The 21086-nt window shown below is 43.7% G+C and overlaps 1 protein-coding gene across 1 annotated transcript in view; it reads right to left on the bottom strand.

The window, feature by feature from the left end:
• The window catches only part of ryr1b (ryanodine receptor 1b (skeletal)), a gene marked incomplete at its 5' end in the record, with an annotated part of 88100 nt that overhangs the window by 50053 nt on the left and 16961 nt on the right, over nucleotides 1–21086 (bottom strand). The window contains 25 exons of the mRNA XM_083695879.1: nucleotides 2637–2802; nucleotides 2993–3153; nucleotides 3675–3804; nucleotides 4033–4379; nucleotides 4564–4772; nucleotides 5089–5263; nucleotides 5896–6101; nucleotides 6250–6397; nucleotides 6594–6753; nucleotides 6895–6978; nucleotides 7082–7185; nucleotides 7404–7508; nucleotides 7652–7868; nucleotides 8182–8374; nucleotides 8463–8704; nucleotides 8790–8923; nucleotides 12452–12570; nucleotides 12665–12760; nucleotides 12931–13066; nucleotides 13174–13360; nucleotides 13614–13735; nucleotides 16372–16536; nucleotides 16764–16920; nucleotides 17042–17116; nucleotides 20469–20565. Coding sequence (XP_083552005.1) covers nucleotides 2637–2802; nucleotides 2993–3153; nucleotides 3675–3804; nucleotides 4033–4379; nucleotides 4564–4772; nucleotides 5089–5263; nucleotides 5896–6101; nucleotides 6250–6397; nucleotides 6594–6753; nucleotides 6895–6978; nucleotides 7082–7185; nucleotides 7404–7508; nucleotides 7652–7868; nucleotides 8182–8374; nucleotides 8463–8704; nucleotides 8790–8923; nucleotides 12452–12570; nucleotides 12665–12760; nucleotides 12931–13066; nucleotides 13174–13360; nucleotides 13614–13735; nucleotides 16372–16536; nucleotides 16764–16920; nucleotides 17042–17116; nucleotides 20469–20565 — 3935 coding nt within the window. The remainder of the gene's footprint in view (nucleotides 1–2636; nucleotides 2803–2992; nucleotides 3154–3674; nucleotides 3805–4032; nucleotides 4380–4563; nucleotides 4773–5088; nucleotides 5264–5895; nucleotides 6102–6249; nucleotides 6398–6593; nucleotides 6754–6894; nucleotides 6979–7081; nucleotides 7186–7403; nucleotides 7509–7651; nucleotides 7869–8181; nucleotides 8375–8462; nucleotides 8705–8789; nucleotides 8924–12451; nucleotides 12571–12664; nucleotides 12761–12930; nucleotides 13067–13173; nucleotides 13361–13613; nucleotides 13736–16371; nucleotides 16537–16763; nucleotides 16921–17041; nucleotides 17117–20468; nucleotides 20566–21086) is intronic.

The raw sequence follows: 21086 nt of genomic DNA on the forward strand, positions 1-21086 counted from the left end.
CAGCAGAGCTTATCACGCAGTTCCCCGCGCAGCTCTGGGACTATCTGACCATGCTCTTATTCATCTGATCCCGGCATACAGGCAGAAACTAAAACTTTCTATACCTGCTGTGCGGAGATCTAAGAATTGGATCAGCAGAGAAGCAGTGGAGGAGCTGCGTGACTGCCTGGATAACACAGATTGGGAAATTTTTAAGACTGCTTCCAACAACCTGGATGTATACACAGTCTGTAACGTCATACATCAGCTTCTGTGAGGACAGATGTGTTCCAACAGGCACCAGGGTGAGTTACAACAATGACAAGCCCTAGTTCACAGAAAGACTCAAACAGCTTCGTTTGGAGAAAGAGAGGGCTTTCAGGAGTGGAGACAAGGAAAGATTTAGACTGGCTAAGTACACGTTTGGCAAGGAGATTACGGAAGCCAGACGACAGTACTCAAAGAAGCTGGCACAAGAATTTGCAGCCAACGACTCCTCGTCAGTCTGGAAAGGCCTTCATGAGATCACAGACGGCAAAACCAAATCCCCCAACTCTATCGACAACCTCAGACTTGCAAATGCCCTGAATGATTTCGACTGCAGATTTGACAGACAATGGAACAGTCCTGCCTCTGACCCACACAAACAACCCCCCTCCACAGCTATCACACCCCTTCTTCTCAGCCTGGACAGAGACACCACCCCCCCCTACACAACAGACCCAGACAGCCCCCCCCCCCATCACACCTCTCTCCATCCAGGAGAGAGACGTCAACAAACTGTTAAAGAGACAGAACCCCCGCAAGGCAGCTGGACCAGACGCTATCTCCCCCTCCACACTGAAGCACTGTGCAGACCAGCTGTCTCCAGTGTTCACGGACATCTTTAACACCTCACTGGTTGAATGCATCGTACCTGCCTGCTTCAAAACACCCACCATCATCCCAGTTCCCAAAAAGCAGAGGATCACAGGCCTTAATGACTACAGACCAGTTGCCCTGACCTCTGTGGTAATGAAGACCTTTGAGCGCCTTGTGCTGACCCACCTTAAGGCCATCACCAACCCCCTCCTCGACCCACTGCAGTTCGCCTACAGAGCCAACGGGTCTGTAGATGACGCAGTCAACATGGGTCTCCACTTCATCCTCCAGCACCTAGACTCCTCCTGCACCTAGGCCAGGATCCTGTTTGTGGACTTCAGCTCCGCATTCTACACCATTGCCCCAGCTCTTCTCCAGGACAAGCTATCCCAGCTGAGCGTGCCTGAGCCCACCTGCAGTTGGATCACTGACTTCCTGACAGACAGGAAACAGCACGTGCGGCTGGGCAAGCTTGTCTCGGAGCCCCAGACCATCAGCACTGGAGCCCCACAAGGCTGTGTGCTCTCTCCTCTACTCTTCTCCCTCTACACCAACAGCTGCACCTCTAGCCACCCTTCTTTCAAACTCCTGAAGTTCACGGATGACAGAACCCTCATTGGATTAATCTCCAATGGGGATGAGTCTGCCAACAGAAAGGAAGTTGACAGCTTGGCTTCCTAGTGCAGCCAGAACAACTTGGAGCTGAATGCCCAAAAAACTGTAGAGATGGTAGTAGACTTCAGGAGAAGCCCAGCCCCAACCACCACTGAGGGGTCATTCAGATTCCTGGGGACAATAATTTCACAGGACCTCAGGTGGGCGGAGAACATAACCTCCACCATCAAGAAGGTCCAGCAGAGGATGTTCTTCTTGCGGCAGCTGAAGAAATTCAACATGCCGCAGAAGGTGAGGGTCGAGTTCTACACGGTCATCATTGAGTCCATCCTCAGCTCATTGATCACCATCTGGTTCGCTGCCTCCACTGCCAAGGACAAAGGCAGACTGCAGCGGACCATTCGGTCAGCCGAGAAGGTCATCGGCTGCAACCTGCCGTCTCTCCTGGACCTGTTGCACTCCAGGACCAGTAAGAGAACAGGAAAGATCATCACTGATCCTTCCCATCCTGGTCACCACCTCTTCCATAGACTTCCATCCGGAAAAAGGTTCCGGTCAAAACCTTGCGCCACCTGAACAGTTTCTTCCCCATGGCAGTGGGGCTCACAAACAAGCTCCCTGCCTCTCACTGACTCTGGGACTTCCACTCCCCCACCCTGTCACACACACACACACACACACACACACACACACACACACACACACACACACACACACACACACACACACACACACACACACACACACACACACACACACACACACACACACACACACACACACACACAATGCACCGACAGTGTAATATATATTTATTTAATATTATTCAAATTTATAGTGTACATGCCCTATACCCATTTCACAGCCTCTAGCCTCACTGCTTCTCTTAGCCTTACATCATTTATTGTTTTATTGTTCTATTTTGTAAATTAGTTTTTGCTATTTTGTTAATATTTTGCTATTTTGTAAATGTTTTTGTTAATATTGTTTGCTTATATATTGTTTTTTATGTCCCATGCACCAACCTCACCAAGTCAATTTCCTGTATGTGCAAATATACATGGCCAAATAAAATAATTTTGATTCAGATTCTTTGATTACGATGCGATCACTTTACCAGCGTATTATGATGTCATGTCCCCTCTGTGTCCCCTACTGTTCTATCTCCCTGCCTCCTTTACCTGGTAGAAGGTGTTGATCTCCTTCCCATTGGCTGTGAATGTCATGAGACCTGTTGCCAGGTCGACCAGGCAGCCAACCACCAGATCCTCCTGACTGAAGCGAGCCTGTTGTGTGTTGCTGCCGAAGTCCCCTCCCCACACCATGTAGCAGTTACTGTGCTTCATACTGCCAGGGACAGACAGACCACACTGTTACATAACATCTATAGCATATAACATATATATGTGCAAGGAGAATTTATTTTGTTACATTTGCAATTGCAAACTGTCTGCAAAACGTAAAATTGAAATGAATAAATCACACCTGCATGTCATGAAAAACTTTTAGTTCTTCTGTGATCTGTGATGAAACTGACCTGTCATGAATGTTACCCTTGTCATCTCCTACAGTAACTGTAACATTGCGCACTTTGGTAAGGTCAAAGGTGGGGTCATACTGGTGGTAGTCAGGGGTAACCCAGCCAACCCACACACCGGTGGGCTCCTGCCCAGCAAAGATTCGTACAGAGTAGTAATACTGCAAAAAGAAAACAGGACATAAAGGGCACTTATTATATAATATATGACTTGTTATAATGTGTTAAAGTGATGCTATGGGATAATTTACATGCAGCTCAATGCCATGGGCACTCTATACAAAATGAAAGTGAAACTTAACAGTACTGCTGCTTCAAAAGTTGGCGCTGATACTAGGGATAACTAGGGATTCCATGGCTGAATGAAGAAAGACAGTGATTGAATTCATGGATTATATTTGTACACTACGAACTATACATTGACCATCCAAACCCAAAACGAGGTTTAAAAAAATACAGAAATAGTTTCAATATCCCGTAGCTTCTCTTTAAGGAACAAATATTGACGAACAGACTGAGAGACTGAGGAAGAGTCTAAATTGCCATTAATAAGAAGCTCTTTACTGTAACTGTGAGTGAGTAATTTTAGATGAAAACATTTCAAGTCTTAACATTGACATGATATTCCAGTTAAAGCCTTGGTGATGTGAGAGGTGTTATGAGAGGGTAGTGTTGAGCTCACGGTGGTGGTGTTGAGGATGATATCCACGTCGTCTCTGTCATCTGGGACCACGTCCTCCACCAGACGAGGTACCATGGGCGGGGCAGGGGGAGGGTTGATCATAGCAGCCTTCTTGGCCTTGGAGAAGAACCTGGGGCACACACACACGTCCCAACATTCTGATTGTTTGAGATATTTCACTACCTCACAGAACATTTGATACCTCTCATTTTTATCACTAGCTCAGAAGCTCTAGCAGCCCAGTCGTATTTAATCCCTTGCCACCTGCACTAGGTTTTCTTTCTGCCTGCCCCCATGAAGCAAAGTGCCCCTATTTCTAATGCTTTTCTCTTTTCTCCCTAAACAACCCAATTCCTACCCTATCTTCTTTCCCTTTTCTGAAATGGTGTCCTTCTCGTTCTCCTTGGAGCCTGGGACCTCCTTCGGCACCGAGGGCTCTTTCTCCTCCTGCTCCTTGCGACTGGCCGACTTTTTCAGCACCTCAAACTCTGAGTCAGGCTCCACCTCCAGCACCTCATCCTCTGGGATGGTAAGGGTGCGGGTGAGGGGGGTGGTCCCAGCCGGAAACTTGAAGGTCTCGTGGAATTCCACGGGCATGCTTAGTCTGAGGAACAACATGTCTGTGTTGGCGTTCTGAGAGCCAAAGGTCTTGTGGTTCAGCTTCAGACAGGGGGCGCTGTCTACTGTTCCATCCACACGGGACACCTGTGAGAGTACATACAGCATGGGAGACATCCTGACAGTGTCTGTTTCATGTTTATCTACAATCATATTAAACAGCTATTATTTTGTTACATGTCATGCAATACGTTCTCTAATTAATGATGCAATAAATTTAAAGTCAGGGAACTGAAACATTACAGACAGTATTCTGAGATGGGATCTGTACCTCAATATGGTCATGATCAGTGGGCAGAGGCACAAACTGAGGCAGGCTCTTGCTGAACCACATAGTGATGTCCCTCTTCATGTTGATGGCAAAGGGTTCAAAGCCCTCCTGTAACCCACAGATGGCAAAGTAGCGCAGGCTGCTGACGTTCTGACCCAGGTTGATCCTGCCCACTTGAGACAGGCCCAGAGTGCACACTGGTATGAAGCCTGTGAGAACAGCATCAATACAATAGTGATCTGGGGTAGTTCAGTGAGCAAAGAAAGCCTTTAGATTATGTGGCTCTGAATTCAATCTATATTGTGCTATGGCCCTGTCCCAATGCATCCCTCCTTCCTCCTTTCCTTATACTGTAGTAATCATTGATCTAACATGATTGGATTTGGCAAGTTTTCCACTGCATTGTGGTCAACCAATCATATAATATTAGATCAGTGATTTACCTCAAGGAAAGGAGGAAGGACGAATGCATTTGAAGAGTATAGGGACAGAGCCTATGACTCATGATGTATGTGTCTCTCTTACCCTCTCCGATCTCTATATCTTTGAAGGCCATCTCAGAGCCTGAATCGCTGATTAGCATCTCCCCGTTGAGTGTGAACATGATGTTTTGCTCTGCAAGGTCGATCATGCAGCCTACCACGTCACCCGACAGCCACTGGCGACCAAATGGCTCGTTGCCCACGTGCCAACGTTGGGCCTAGAAGAATATAAGTCAAATCAAGTTAACATGGTCTGGCTTTGAAATAAATTAAAGGGATGGTTCAGCCTATTTTCATGTTTTAAATATCTTACCCTGAGTTGTCCTCATAGGCCAGTAGGGAAAGATTCTCCGGTTCTTCGTTATCTACTTTGCTACCACAGCACAGGCTAAAAGTTAGCAGTGCCGTCTCCAATCGACCATTCCAATGGTACCTAGTTTAGCATAGTTGAAATGACATGCTAAAATCTCCTCAGACAAACTTCAAACAAAGTTTGGTAGCAGCTATGTATATACAACTAAACCCAACTAAACTTTGTTTGAAGTTTCTATGAGGAGACGTTTGCATGTAATTTCAACAATAAACTAGTTACCGTTGGAATCCTGTCTATTGGAGAAAGCACTGCTAACTGTTAGCCTGTACTGCGGTAGCAAAGTAGATAACGGAGAACCAGAGAATCTTTCACTACTGGCCTATGAGGACAACTCAGAGTAAGACAACATTTCACCTGAACATGAAAATATCAATTGTATAAAACATAAATGTGGACTAACAATCCATGGTTTATTCATATATGTATTACAGACAGACAGACAGACAGACAGACAGACAGACAGACAGGTGGTCTAACCTTGTTGCCATTGAAGACGTAGGCCAGTTCGTCTGCTCCGAGCTCAGTGTCGGCACGGACGTTGGGGCGGGCCCAGCCCACTCTCATCTCGCCTGTGGTCACTGCCTCAAACTCAAAGTACCACTTCCCCTGGGTCACAGCAAATGACTTCTCTGCCCTGAAGATGCGCACCTTGTCTCCACGGGTATTGTCAAGGCCATGGCCACCTAGGGTAGAGACAGAAAGAATAAAGTTATTCTGAGGGTCAGGGTTGGTGAATGACTGAGTTTTGAACTGTGTCCAATAACAAGGATATAAACGGAGGAATTGATATGATGAGGCTGTTTACTGACTCATGTACACAGACAAACTTACTGCTCTCCTGGTCGGGAGGCTCAATGTTGTAGCCATAGCCAATGAGAGTTCGGACAGCATTGTTTACACTGTCTCTGTTGGTTTTCTTGGTTTTCTCGTCCAGCAGGTTGTAGGGCACCAGACGGGGGTTACGCTTATTCATGATGTCCTGTGAGTGGGAGTAGAACAAAATAAAACGAGTGTTATCCAAATATGATATTTCATTGTCTAGACAATGTGAGGGAAATATAGATTACAAAAGTAGTGTAGAAGGTGTAAAAGCATATATTTTTTTATCTAAGGGAGAGGAAGTGAAGGAGAGAACAATAACATCACAATGGCTCAGGACATAGAAAAAAGTATACCTGCACAATACTGTAGGTCCATCCTTGTCGCACCCGGTCCCTTGCCCAAACGTTATGCCCATTTTCTGCCAGTTTCTCTACCAGCTGGTTCTGATTGGGCGTCAGTTTAACGTGGCTTAGGTCCAGGGGGGCAGGTTTGTATCCATTGCTCATCACATAGCTGAGAGAAGGGGGCAGAGAGGGGGGGTATAAACTGCTGCTGGCAGTATTGGTTGCTGAAGAAGGTAAGAGAAAGGAAGCAGGACACTAGCATCATATGGCTTATACTGTACAGCCAATGTTCTTGGCATAGAGCACCTACGTCTTGGGGAGCTTTATCTTCTTTAGGTTCTCTTCTGCTTTCTCATCCCCCATGCCCACATGGCAGCCCAGGGCCAAGAGAGTTCTGCAGGATGACAATGCACCAAACATTATAAACCAAGCCTTGTACCTGGGTTCCAATAGTATTTTAAATCCAGCAACAACAGAGCTGTCAGCCCCACACTCACTTGAGCGTCTCTCCAGACATCTGCAAGTTGTAGTTCCTCTCTGGTTCTGGAAGGTTCTGGAAGTCTACCAGACAGGGGTGGAGCTTCTTGTTGTCATCGCGGAACTGTGGGAGTATATAACAGCAGTGTAGAGTGTACCAGAGAGCAGTCATATTATCACTGTTATTACAGTCATATTATCACTGTTATTACAGTCATATTATCACTGTTATTACAGTGCACCATGAAACATCATTCCATTATTACAGATCAATATCCCATCTACTCAGCATGTTGTGGTTGGTTGCGCTCTGTGCTGCTGTGATGCTGACTCCAGACTCACCACTCCATAGGTCCAGCCCTGCTCGATGCGGGTTATGGCCCACAGCTCGTGGATGTTCTCTGCCAGCTTCTCCCGGATGCGCTCCAGGTGTGGAGGCAGCACAATCTGAATCAAACAAAAGTCAGCTGAGGGACATTAACTTGAAGATCAAAGAGACAGCAGCTAATGCACAGCAGCTGTGTTGTCATAATGATATCACATGCAGATGAGACAGGTGTATGGGAAATTGAGTACTGTCAGGACCGTACCTGAATGGTGTCCACAGGGCAGGGAGTGAAGGAGGTGTGGGTGAGGGACTGAGTGGGACCCAGCAGGTTTCTGACTCCATCAAAATCATGCTTATACTCTTTGATAGGCTCGATGCGCATCCTGTCTTTGGGCAGCAGGGCCTCATAGCATGGGGCGTATCCAGGCGGGGGCAGGAATTTAAAGTCTCCATGACGCCCACCCAGAAGGAAGCGAGCTCTAAGATGAAAAATACAGTCAGGTTTTTATTTACCTGAGAAAGTACCTTAGTGATCCTCACTAATGGTCTACATAGTCAGTCTCTTTTCTTTTCTATCTCAGGATAAGAGCACATTGATTTCTGGTCCAGTCAAGCCACGAGCCACATCACAGAACAATATAATTTGCATCAATCAACCAAAATATTGACTCGTCTCCAATGCTTATCAGTTCCTATTGTTGCCTGTAAATATAAATGTTTCATTATGAGGCATCTCTAATATTAGGCTGTTTTTTTCTATCACCTATTTTGTCGCTTGGACAGATTGCTTACTTGACCCCAGCAGAGAAACTGATGACGGGAAAGAAGAGGCCATCTACGTTGAAGTTCTCAAACATGCCCTGCACTGGGTGCCCGTTGATGCGGAAGGAGATACTGGGCACACTTAGATCCAGACAGCAGCTGACCACATCATCAGCGGCTAGGGCGTGCTCACTGGGTGAGGCCACTTGACGGGGGACGTGTCCTGAGGGAAAGAGGAGGAAATCAGGGACAAGTGACCAAACATGAGTTCAAATAATAATTACCAACACTGATCCATAGTCCCAGCTTACCTGACCAAAGGTCTAGGCCATCAAAGCCATAAGAGTAGAGGTCATCTCCCACGCCATTCCCTCCCCAGCCCTCTCCACCCCCAGGGTAGGGACTGTAACCCTCGGTCAGGGCCCAGCCCACACGCAGATGAGAGGCCTGGGCCGTCACAAAGGGCTCTACGTAGTCCACCATCATCTCAAAGTACCACTTCTTATACTGTGTGGAACCCTCACATGTACCCAGGAAGATGTTGGGCCTCACACTGTTGAGGGAAAGAAGAGACCCTTACAAACCAGACAGGTATATTCAATAGTAAGATGATGGCATGGTAGTTAACCACATCCTACCTGGTTACATAGTTTACAATGTTGGTCTGCAGTAGGAGATCTCGCCCAGGAAGCAGGTTTTCTGTGATGAGGTTTTGATTGGACCTCACAGCCACACCGTTACACACACAAAGAGACCGTAGGACATCCAACACCTGTGAGAGAACAGAGACAGAGACTGTGAGCCAAAGTGGGGCCAGAGAGACGGTGTCCATTTTAGGACATCCTCAGTTCTCAGAAGATAGAGTCAGTTGTCAGATCAAAAGGATCTTGTTCTCAGATCAAACTCCCTCAGGTGTGAGACCAAACTGCCATACTCCCTTAAACGAAAAGGCCTTAGACGAAAAGGCTATACTCCCTAAGGCCTTAGACAAAAAGGCTACCAGAGATTTTTAAATACAAAGATACCCAGAATCTGCTTCTTCAATAGTAGCTCCTATTAAGGCTTCATCATGGCCGCTGCTGTTAAAACATTACCATGGTTACAGTGGGACAGACAAACCTTTCAGCCTCAAACCAGTCATGACTATTCAACAAAACCACAAATCCATAAATAATTTTCAAGTTTCTTTTCAGTTTGCATCCTTTAAATTAGATGCCAAAATGTCCTCAGAGACACGTATTTTTAGTGAATCGAGTGAGTCAATTCACCTTTCTGGGTTATCTTTCCTTTACTTCTTGCTGAAAATGGAGGCATGCACAGCATTTTGGGAGCATTTTGCCCGAAGTCATGTCGAAAAGCATTCCGAAATATGACATCAAAAGGAGAACGACACAAGTAGGAGTGACGCCACTGTCCATAGACGTGAAGACCCACATCATACATCCTCCTATGGTTTTAAAACATATATTTTGTCACTCTGAATGAAGCCAACTTATCATCTGATCATATCCTGTCATTTCTTTATCAGCTGTTTACTTTTTCAAGTACTTATACAGGTCACAGGATTTTAGCATATAGCCCCTTTTACACCCCCTGGAGGTGGTGTATTGGTGTGTGGAATGTTTTCTTGGCACACTTTAGGCCCATTAATACCAATCAATCATCGCTTGAATGCCAAAGCCTATTTGAGTATTGTTGCTGACCATGTGCATCCCTTCATGGCTACAATTTACCCATCTTCAAATGGCTACTTCCAGCATGATAATGCACCATGTCACAAAGCAAAAATCGTCTCAAATTGGTTTCATGAACATGAGTTCAGTGTTCTTCAGTGGCCTTCCCAGTCAGTTGAGGCTGTTTTGAGTGCAAAGGGAGGCCTTACCCAGTATTAGTATAGTGTTCCTAATAGTGCTTGGTGAGTGTGTGTATACATATATATATACGTTGTTAGATTTGTGGAAATATATTGTGCAATCTTCCCTTTAACTTACTACTACAATATGCCATGACAATCTGGTAATCAAAAGAGGTGCATTACTTCAGTGTAATTGAAAGATCTGATCTGCAAAGCCTAATTTCATGACACCCGCATACAGAAGGCCTGTCATCAGCTGAAACCAATAAAACTAAATAAAAATGTTGCTAAACTAGGGTGATTTTAACAAGGAGGGGAACCAAATGAAGCTATTTTAGGTTAACAGAGCCAAATGATCCAGCTCACTGAAAAGACTCAGAATGCCCACCATTAGTTTATGACCTTGTGTGGCAGTTATTTATATAGCAAGTGGAGGGCCCCACCCATAGACTAACACACACTTAAACACTAATGGGCATTGGACCAACCACCCCAAATGAAAACATGCATGAACATGAGTATAGACAGTTAAAACAGAAATCAACATCACAGTTACATTGGTTAATGAGATAATGCAACACAAAGAACAGAAATGTTTGCAACAGAAGGGAGCAATGTAGCAATATTGATAGAATTGTGGGTAACTGTGAATTTCAGTTTTTCAAAAAAATGAAATAGTTTTATAAACCATATTATAAAGTAAAACTGTATTTGCAATTAGAAAATAATCCTAAATCTTATTATAAGCCTAAATCTTTGGTAACTGAAAAAGTTTAAAGATTTTTTGGACAATAGGTAGATTTCCAGGACAGTTGAAAGAGAGTGAGATAGTCTTATTATGGTAGCGGATAAAGTTAAAGATGGTTTGGTTGGTTGGATGGATGGATGGTTGGTTGGTTGGTTAGTTGGATGGATGGATGGATGAATTGATAGATGAAAGAGAGGATGTATAGGTGAGAAAGGGGAGGTATAGATAGATCAATACAATTAAGAGGTCAGCATGGGTGATACAGAGTGAAGCAGTAGTGACTGGTAAGGAAGATGGCTAGGTTGTTGAAAGGTTAGATAGATATAAGATTGGAAACATAGAAGGTTAGATAGATAAGCTTAATAGCCTAATAGTTTAAAACATTTAATAGGTATCAGAAAGCTTTTATCAGGGTTGATAAGATTGTCTGGGTAATTGAAAGAAAGTGAGATAGTCTTCTTATGGTAGCGAATAAAGATGGTTTGGTTTGTTAGAAGGATGGTTGGATAGATGGAAGAGAGGATGATAGATAAAAGAGGGGAGGTATAAATAGATCATTACAATTAAGAGGTTAATCAAGTATGGATTATACTGAGTGAAGCAGTAGTGACTGGTGAAAGGAAGAGAGGATGATGCTACGTAGTTGAAAGGTTAGATAGAGTTAAGGTTGGAAAGATAGAAGGTTAGATAAATAGTATGTTAAAAGGTCATAGATAGATAGATACATAGAGAGATAGATAGATGGATAGATGGATAGATGAGAGAGGGGAGGTATTAAGAGGTTAATTAATATGGGTTATGAAGTGAAGCAGTAGGGGCTGGTGAAAGGAAGAAAGGATGGTGGCTAGGTAGTTGAAAGGTTAAATAGATAGAAGGTTGGAAAGATAGAAGGTTAGAGAGATAGTAGGTTGAAAGTTGGATAGATTTTTACAGTTGCATTGGTGTGAATAGCTTGAAAGGTATAAGAATAGCGGTGGTCAAAAAATGGGTTCCATAGACCTCCATCTTAACATTTGCACTTTCAATTTTGAATAGTTTAAAAAGTATAATGATCTTGAAAAAAATAAATATAAGCAAAGCCAGTTAGAATTCTCTGAGAGTTTTAAAGTTGGATTGGTGTGAATCGCTTAAAAGTTGTAGGATGAGTAGCATGCAGAAAATTCTGAAGAATTTGAATAATAATAACAAGAATAAGTATGAGCTAAAACAATAGTTAAAACAATAAGTCACTGGAATGTCAAGAGTTTATATTCCAATCAGTCATTGGAATGTCACACTATTTATCTAAGCAGGATTAATTACCTTAAAAAACAGCAAATGCCATACATATGTTCTTATTGACAATGATATGATATATTGCTGAAAATACAAGAGAGTATAGCCAGTTCATCTACGGCCTTACAGAGTATAGCCTTTCCGCCTAAGGCCTTACAGAGTATAGCCTTTCCGCCTAAGTCCTTAGTGAGTAAAGCCTTATCGACTAAGGCCTTAGGGAATATAGCCTTTTTGCTTTTGTTTAAGGGATTATGGCAGTTTGGTCTCACACCTGAGGGAGTATAGCAGTTTGATCTGAGAACTAAATCCTTTTGATCTGACAATTGACTCTATCACCTGAGAACTAAAAAATTTACACCGTACAGGGAAGAGTGTGGATCCATGTTGGGGTCTGCATCTCCACTGTTCCTACAGGAACTAACCTTGTGGTTCCGCCCATGTTTGTCCAGCAGTGAGATGATGGACTTAATGTGGTTTTCCTGGATGATGTTCAGAACCTCAGGGCTCTCAATCAAAACACAGGACAGGACTTCCAAGATGCCTGGCCAGAGAGGACAAATGGAGGAGTGGAGGAGTAAGTAGTGTACAGAAGGACACTAAGTCAGATATGCAATGGGTGACAATGTGTAGAGTACCTGAAGAAGCCTCCAAACGGTCCAGTTTGCTAACAAGCCAGTCCAAATTATCACAAAATAATGCACAATTAGAGCGATTTCCTCTGATGAGGGAGGCTGTTAGAAAAAGAGGAAGAGAGAGAGAGAGAGAGAGAGAGAGAGAGAGAGAGAGAGAGAGAGAGAGAGAGACCATAATGATTGGTAATTTCAACATTCCTATCAAATGCATTGTTATTAAGAGTGTGGTGACAGAGCTGATAAATTGTACACATTAGGGTTGAGCTTACCAAGCAGCTCATAGAGCAAGTTGACAATCTCCTTCCAGGACTCAGCAGCTTCCTCTCCAGCAAATTCAGAGAAGTGGGCAGCTGTGTTGTACACGTTCAGCCGGTCAATGCATTCTAGCACAATGGTAATCATGCCCTGATCATAAGAGTAGAAACAGGCTTAGTTCATGTTGCAGTAGGGGAAAGTCATATACCAAACAAATATATAAAGAGATTATTCATTGGTTTGTGATGGCAGCTTGCCTCTTCTTGGAAGAGGTTCTGTCGGTTACGGAGGGAGCGCAGCTTGGTCTGTTTCTCCTCATGCTCCAGTTCCTCCTCAGGAGGGCGGAAGTAGAAGATGAGGTCCTGCAGAGAGAGGATGACCCCATCCAGAGGTAGGGCCACGGGCCCGGGAGCCTTGTTTTTCCCACTCAGAGAGTCCAGACCCCTGAGACACGGAACAGTCACACACATTAGCCTATTGGTGGTGTCTATGGTTATCATCAAGATTACTCATCATTGGGATCCATCAAAGTAAACAAGATTCTGTCACTAGTCCCTGAATGAGATGCACAACTAAAGTGATATGCAAATGTTTGTATGTAGTGATTTCAGCCAGTTGATACTTTAACATAGAAGAAGTTGTCATAGTCATGAACTGGGAGGTCATATACATTGTGAGGTATGGATCCCAGTATTACTTGATGAACTGCCTGAAGAGGCCAATGGTGCTGTAGATCATACGAGCAGCCTGAGACTCCTCTGTCTGGGAGCGTGCCAAGGACAGGGCATCGTCCATATGGCCCTCTTGGTGCAGTATGGCCTGTGGACAGAGAGGGAGACAGTTAGCAAGTCATAGAGTACATGGCGTTTCTTTATACTTATAGAGGCATTCTATTCTAAGTGTAGTTGATATACATGTAAATGATGCAAATGTATATTCTATATCTTGCAACTCCTCAGTACCCAGGATATGGTTAAATTCTATTAGCCCTGAGACATTCAGTAAACTGATTACATCCTTTAAGGGTCAAGTTGTTTACTTGACCCTATTCCTACTAGGCTAGTTAAATAACTTTTACCGGTCCTAGGGGCTCCTATGCTAGATATTGTTAATCGTTCTCTCTCCTCTGGCTGTGTGCCTAGTTCTCTTAAGGTAGCAGTCATTAAGCCTCTATTGAAGAAACCAAACCTAGATCAGAGACTCTTAAAAAACGATAAGCCTGTATCTAACTTGCTCAAAAAAACTTGAGAAAGCAGTAGCCCAGTAGCTCACTACGTCTCTGAAACAGAATAGCATATATGAAACCCTGCACTCAGGTTTTAGGCCCCACCATAGCACTGAGACAGCTTTAGTAAAAGTAGTTAATGACCTATTGCTGGCTTCAGACCAGAGCTCTGTTTCTGTCCTTGTATTTATTTTTTGAAGAGCAGCTTTTGATACTGTTGATCATATTGTCCTTTTAGAACGATTATATAATCTTGTTGGTTTGTGTGGTTTAGCGTTAGAGTGGTTTAGATCCTACCTAACTGATAGATACCAGTTTGTTCTACTAGATGAGAAAACCTCAGTTCCCTTCAGTACTAGGCCATTTACTGTTTTCTCTGTATATGCTACCCCTAGGCAATATTATTCATAAGCATTTCACTGTTATACAGATGACACTGAACTCTATATTTTGATAAAACGAGGAGAAGTATCACGGCTGGACGCTTTATAAGCTTGTGTTTTGGACATAAAAAAGTGGATGGTGGGCAACTTCCTACTCCTCAACGTAGACAAGACTGAGATGCTTATCCTTGGCCCGAAGAAATAATCTTGACGGCTGCACGATCACTCGTAAGCAGGTAGTAAAAAACCTTGGTCTTACTATTGACCTTGATCTTTCATTTTATACACATATCAAAACCATATCAAAAATTGCCTTCTTTCATCTCTGTAACATATCTAAGATGAAACATTTTCTATCATTTAGTGATGCAGAAAAGCTGATTCACACATTTGTATCCTCGTGACTTGATTACTACAATGCACTATTATTTGGCTGCGCAAATTCTTTGCTGTAAAATCTCCAACTAGTACAAAATACAGTTACTAGAATCCTTACTAGAACCAAAAAGTATGATCACATTACTCTAGTACTTGCGTCTTTACACTGGCTTCCAATTAAAGCACGAGCAGACTTTAAAATTCTATTATTAGCCTATAAAGCCTTACATGGACTCGTTCCCTTGTATCTCACCGACCTCCTTCAGCCATATAAACCTTCATGTGCATTTGGTTCACAAGATACAGGGAAATTAGCCGTTCCCAGATAATCTAAGCTACAGCACGGGGCAGAGCATTTTGCTACAGAACACCCCATTTCTGGAATAATCTTCAGATTCATGTTAGGGCGTGTGGCACGGGCTACACAGATTGGGGGCAGTGGTGGTTGCCCCGGGCATCATCCGTCTGGCTTAAGTCATTGTCTGTGGGCGGGGATGGGTTGGTTGGGGCCTCTGCTGCAGGCCCTCCAAGTGCAGGCGTATGGCCCAGTACCGTGCGGGCTGGGATGGTCATGGTGCTGGCACTGGGCATCTCGGGTTCATGTTGCTGCTCCCTCTACTTCCCTGATGTCCCTCTGGCAGGCCGTCCGTGACAGAGTGGATGCGGTGTAAGCGGGCACTGGCCTTGTCCTTTAGATGTATTTTAGATGTGCCAGGGGCCACAGGCCACCTGCTTTATGCTGATTCTCTCCTACTGTTTAATATATCCGTTTTTCAGTTTGCAACAGCCTCTAATCTTGTGTTGTCCTCTTGTGCTTATCTGTCCGGGGGGCTCTGAGCCCTTCAAAACTAGACTCCAGTTCCTGAATTCGTCCAGGCTGAGTCTACTCCACCCTATATCCTGGTCCTTGCCGCCCCACCCGGGTCCCACCAGAAAGATGCTGTTCATTATGGACCCCTGAACTCTTGCACCACATTCCACATTCCACATTAGTTTACTGTTCAGCACCTGATCAGCTAGAAATGGATGGGTCCCCCTGGAGTCTAGTTCCTCTCAAGGTTTCTTCCTTTGAGGGAGTTTTTCCTTGCCACTGGGCCCTATATTTTTATCCCCTCTGGGGAGTTTTTTTCTTGGCTTACTCCTGGGGGTCTATGATTTGGTGTTAGATCATATTGTTTGTATTGTATTTATTGTTTATATTATTCAGTATTATTTTTGTTGTGAAGCACTTTGTGACATTTGTCTATATAAAAAGCGCTATACACATAAACTTGATTGATTGACTGATTGATCTGAATGATGGGAATATTCTATGATTGTATATATAGTTGGAAATTAGATGTTACTGTGCTGAGATAACACGAACACTTATGTATATGCACACTTGCATTGACACCTAAATAAAAATCAATCAATCAAACCCTGCTGGTCCAGATAATGATACACAATAAGCAGCTTCATCACCCTACCTTCCTCTTCATGGTACCCAGACGAGCAGCTTTGGCATCCAGCGAGGCATAGGTAAGCCACAGCCCTGTGGAGACATGCTGGACGAAGCACATGGACTCTCCATACTTGATCTCTGGGAAGCCCATCCCCTCCACATCACGCTTTTGGGCCACCTCCACCTTCTCCTGCTCAAGGGAACCAGAGGGGGGAGTGGATGGGTGGGGAGGAACGAGGCAAGAGAGGGAGGAATAAGGAGAGATAGTGTTGAGATATTAGGATAGGAAGATAAGTTCTGAAAGTAATGTTTTGAGCAGTGTGAATGATGTAGTGTTGTTTTTATGTGTTGATGTTTTTCTGAACATAACTGAGCCGAACAGAACTGAGGAATGAAAAAGATGGCAAATGATTAGACCTTTGACACACGGAAGCAGAAGGCAGACAGTTTGGTGTGGGCCTTCTCAGGGTCCACCACCAGGAGCCCCTTCTCCTCGTCCAGACACAGGTATCGGCCTGTGGTCATGTGACGAACCCGGAATGACTGGCCCCACTTCATGTGGCTGCCGCTCCAGCTACAGGTGGAGGGAAGGGATAAACTTAAACTTGCAGAGTGATAAAGGAAAGGAAGGCAGTGAGATGTGCTTGAGAAGCCTAACACCTGGAGGAGAGATAGAGCAGAGAGGAAGTAATCACCTGATCCTCAGTGGCTCCAGTCTCCACAGGGATCGAGCCTGACTGCACACAGCCCCACCCTCATAGTGGGCCATTCTAGTGAGAGGGGAGGAGAAGATAGAAGTGTCAGTGCTGACGTGAGAGTGACAGGGTGACAGAGTATGTGTGCCCCAATATCCACACTAGCATATTACTTATTTAAGCAAAAAAGCACGAGAGGCCGTGCTTTATTGTGAATGAAATCACAGCTGAGGGGCGTTGTTAGGCAACCCATCAGCTGTGACTTTATTCACAATGAAGTACAGACTCGAAAAAAAAGCCCTTGTGTTATGTTCACTTTTTGGACCCTTTGGTACTGTTCACCAGGTCAAATTGACTCCAATATACACTCACCGGCCACTTTATTAGGTACACCTTGCTAGTACCGGGTTGGACCCCCTTTTGCCTTCAGAACTGCCTTAATTCTTTGTGGCATAGATTCAACAAGGTGCTCAGGTCCTCAGAGATTTTGGTCCATATTGACATGATAGCATCACGCAGTTGCTGCAGATTTGTCGGCTGCACATCCATGATGCGAATCTCCCGTTCCACCACTTCCCAAAGGTACTCTATTGGATTGAGATCTGGTGACTGTGGAGGCCATTGGAGTACAGTGAACTCATTGTCATATTCAAGAAACCAGTTTGAGATGATGTGAGCTTTGTGACATGGCGTGTTATCCTGCTGGAAGTAGCCATCAGAAGATGGGTACACTGTGGTTATAAAGGGATGGACATGGTCAGCAACAATACTCAGGTAGGCTGTGGCGTTTAAACGATGCTCAATTGGTATTAAGGGGCCCAAAGTGTCCCAAGAAAATATCCCCCACACCATTACACCACTACCACCAACCTTTGAGTAACTGTTGCCTTTCTATCATCTCGAACCAGTCTGGCCATTCTCCTCTGACCTCTGGCATCAACAAGGCGTTTTCGCCCAAAGAACTGCCACTCACTGGATATTTTCTCTTTTTCTGACCATTCTCTGTAAACCCTAGAGATGGTTGTGCGTGAAAATCCCAGTAGATCAGCAGTTTCTGAAATACTCAGACCAGCCCGTCTGGCACCAACAACCATGCCACGTTCAAAGTCACTTAAATCACCTTTCTTCCCCATTCTGATGCTCTGTTTGAACTTCAGCAGGTCGTCTTGACCATGTCTACATGCCTAAATGCATTGAGTTGCTGCCATGTGATTGGCTGATTAGATATTTGCGTTAACAAGCAGTTGAACAGGTGTACCTAATAAAGTGGCCGGTGAGTGTATATGGTGTGTGTGTGTGTGTGTGTGTGTGTGTGTGTGTGTGTGTGTGTGTGTGTGTGTGTGCGTGCATGCGTGTGTGTGTGTGTGTGTGTGTGTGTGTGTGTGTGTGTGTGTGTGTGTGTGTGTGTTTGATATCCACAAAGAAATTGGGAGGTGATTTTGAAAAGAGTGAGAGAATCCTTATGGACCAGGAGTAAGGGGGGAGGGGGGGGGGGGGGGCTTGGGACATTTTCTTTTGCCCATATTGTCTATAACATGGTGGAAAGAGTTGTGTGTTCAATCTATGAAATGTGCTGCAAATCTTATTGAGCGAAAGACAAAAAGAATACATGTGTGCATAAGTGTGTACATGTGTGTGCACAGATATGAGAGCAAATTAGAGATGAAGATAGTGAACTCACTTTTTTATTTCATATTTACCATGACCTGTCTGTTTTCACCTGCAATTTCCACTCTTTCGTTACTCTAAAGTCAAATTGACCCGAATATCAGATCAGGGGCATAAATGTGTGTGGGGGGGGGGGTGTAGCATGTGTACTGAAAATGTGTTATTTTACATGTTCTTCACAGAAAATAATCTAAGGCCATGGAGTTTCAGGTTGAAAACATAATTCATTGTATAATTTTTCTTTTAGTAAAATTTTATTTTAAATTTTAAAATATTTTGTGATAGATTGTGGTAGTTTCTGCCATGCACTCAGAAATATAGTTCTCAAAACAACCACTGGATTTGTTTATCAAGGTAGCGTGATAAACAAATCTTCGTAATTCAACTGTTAGTGTAGAGATATTATTGCAATGTATGGTAAACAGGTAAAACGTATCATAGCTGTTATTTTATCAGAGAATAAAGCACGGCTTCAAACACCTCTCGACCAATCATAATTGTTGTTCTGATCAAACCGTAAAATGAAGTAATGTACTGGCCATGCATTCCAAGTAGTATACAGTACCCTCCATAAGTATTGGAAAGAGAAAACATTTTGTCTTTTAGCTCTATACTCCAACAGTTTGGACACACCAGTTTGGAAATCAAATAATTAAATCATATAATTTTATTTTTTCAGATTGGTTTCACCATTTACAAAATACAACCCTTTTTATACATAGTCCCCCTATTTCAGGGCACCGAAAGTATTGGAAAATTGGCTTGACAGGTGTTTCTGGTTAGTCAGTTTGTGTAGACATAAGAGAGTTGTCAATGTCTAGTATTGATTCTAGGCTTTGCATTTGCCCTTGGAGTCTGCTATTGGTGTATGTCAACATGAGGACCAAAGAGACATCAATGAAAATCAACAGTTTGTAACATCATTAAAAAAGAAAGAAAGCACTGATAAGCTCAGCAATAGTAAACGGACTGGTCTCACAGATCAGCAAAACTCTGCAGGAGGTAGGAGTGAATGTGTCAGAGACTACCATCTGCAGAATACGTCACCAGTCGAACTACAGAAGCATCACTGTAAGGTGAAAACCACTACAGTAGATATCCTCTAATAGGATGGTCAGGTTACAGTTTGCTAAAAGGTATCTATCTATAAAGCCTGCAGAGGTCTAGAAAACGTTCTTGTGGACAGATAGGATTAATATGATCATGTCCCAAAGTGATTACAAGAGGAATGTTTGGAGCAAAAAGGATCTGCCCAAGATTTACAGCATACCACCTCATCTGTGAAACATGGTGGTGGGGGTGCTATGGTTTGGGCATGTATAGGTGCCACAAGAACTGGCTAACTTGTCTTAATTGATTATGTTACTGCTGACAGCAGCAGCAGTCAGTGTACAGAAACATCTTGTAAACATCTTGTAAATGCCTCCAAATTCATTGGATGGTGCTTTCATCATACAGTAGGACAATGATTCCAAACATATTGTCATAGAAACTAGGGAGTTTTTGAGGGCCAAAAAGTGGCTGGTAACATTTACAGATTTACTTACCAATGGCAAAATCTACCTGCATTTGGCAGGTGTTAATTTTTTCCCTTGGCTGAGAATCTCTACTTGGACCCCATAGTAACCGTTTGATTTAAAATATAGAACTAAAAGAAGACAAAATGCTTACTCTTTCCAATACTTTCCAATAGTGAGGGCACAGTATAGTGATAAGCTGACATGGTAAAATAGCATTGTCCTGTAGCTATTCTTCTTACCTGCGCTTCTCTTCCCCTTCCTCTGGTGTGGAGATGGCTAGACACTCGTCCATGTGGCCGTGGAACAGCCTGAGGACGTGGCCTCCTGTCAGAAACCCTGTGAGGGGGAATCACCACACCAGGTAATTGTTTGTAGTAAGTGAAGGAATTTGTGTGTACTGTATACTGGAGAGACGATGTCTGGGTAGAGTCTGGGTTTAGAGATAGGTCTCATTAGTCTATTATTGATCTCTGTTTTGATTTTTGATTTGTTTAGGGCTGTATGCTAATACTTTTATACTATGCAATGTGTGCCTTCATATTTCTATGCTTTTATAAATTTTTCAGATGAAGCACATGTTTTGGAATTATGTTAAGTTTTACACTTTAATGAATGATCGCTCAGCAAACTCCACGAAGCTATCAGCGCGTTAGAGACTACTCATCCTGATGCTGTTTTTATCGCCGCCGGCGACTTTAACCAGTGCAATTTATGGACTGTATTTCCCAAATACTATCAACATGTGGATATTCCCACCCGTGAGAAGAACACACTGGATCATGTTTACAGTAGTATACGCAGTGCATACAAGGCTGCACCCCGCCCCCACTTTGGACACTCGGACCACATCTCGTTGT

This window comes from Argentina silus (assembly GCF_951799395.1).
Source record: "Argentina silus genome assembly, chromosome: X".
NCBI classification, from domain to species: Eukaryota; Metazoa; Chordata; class Actinopteri; order Argentiniformes; family Argentinidae; genus Argentina; species Argentina silus.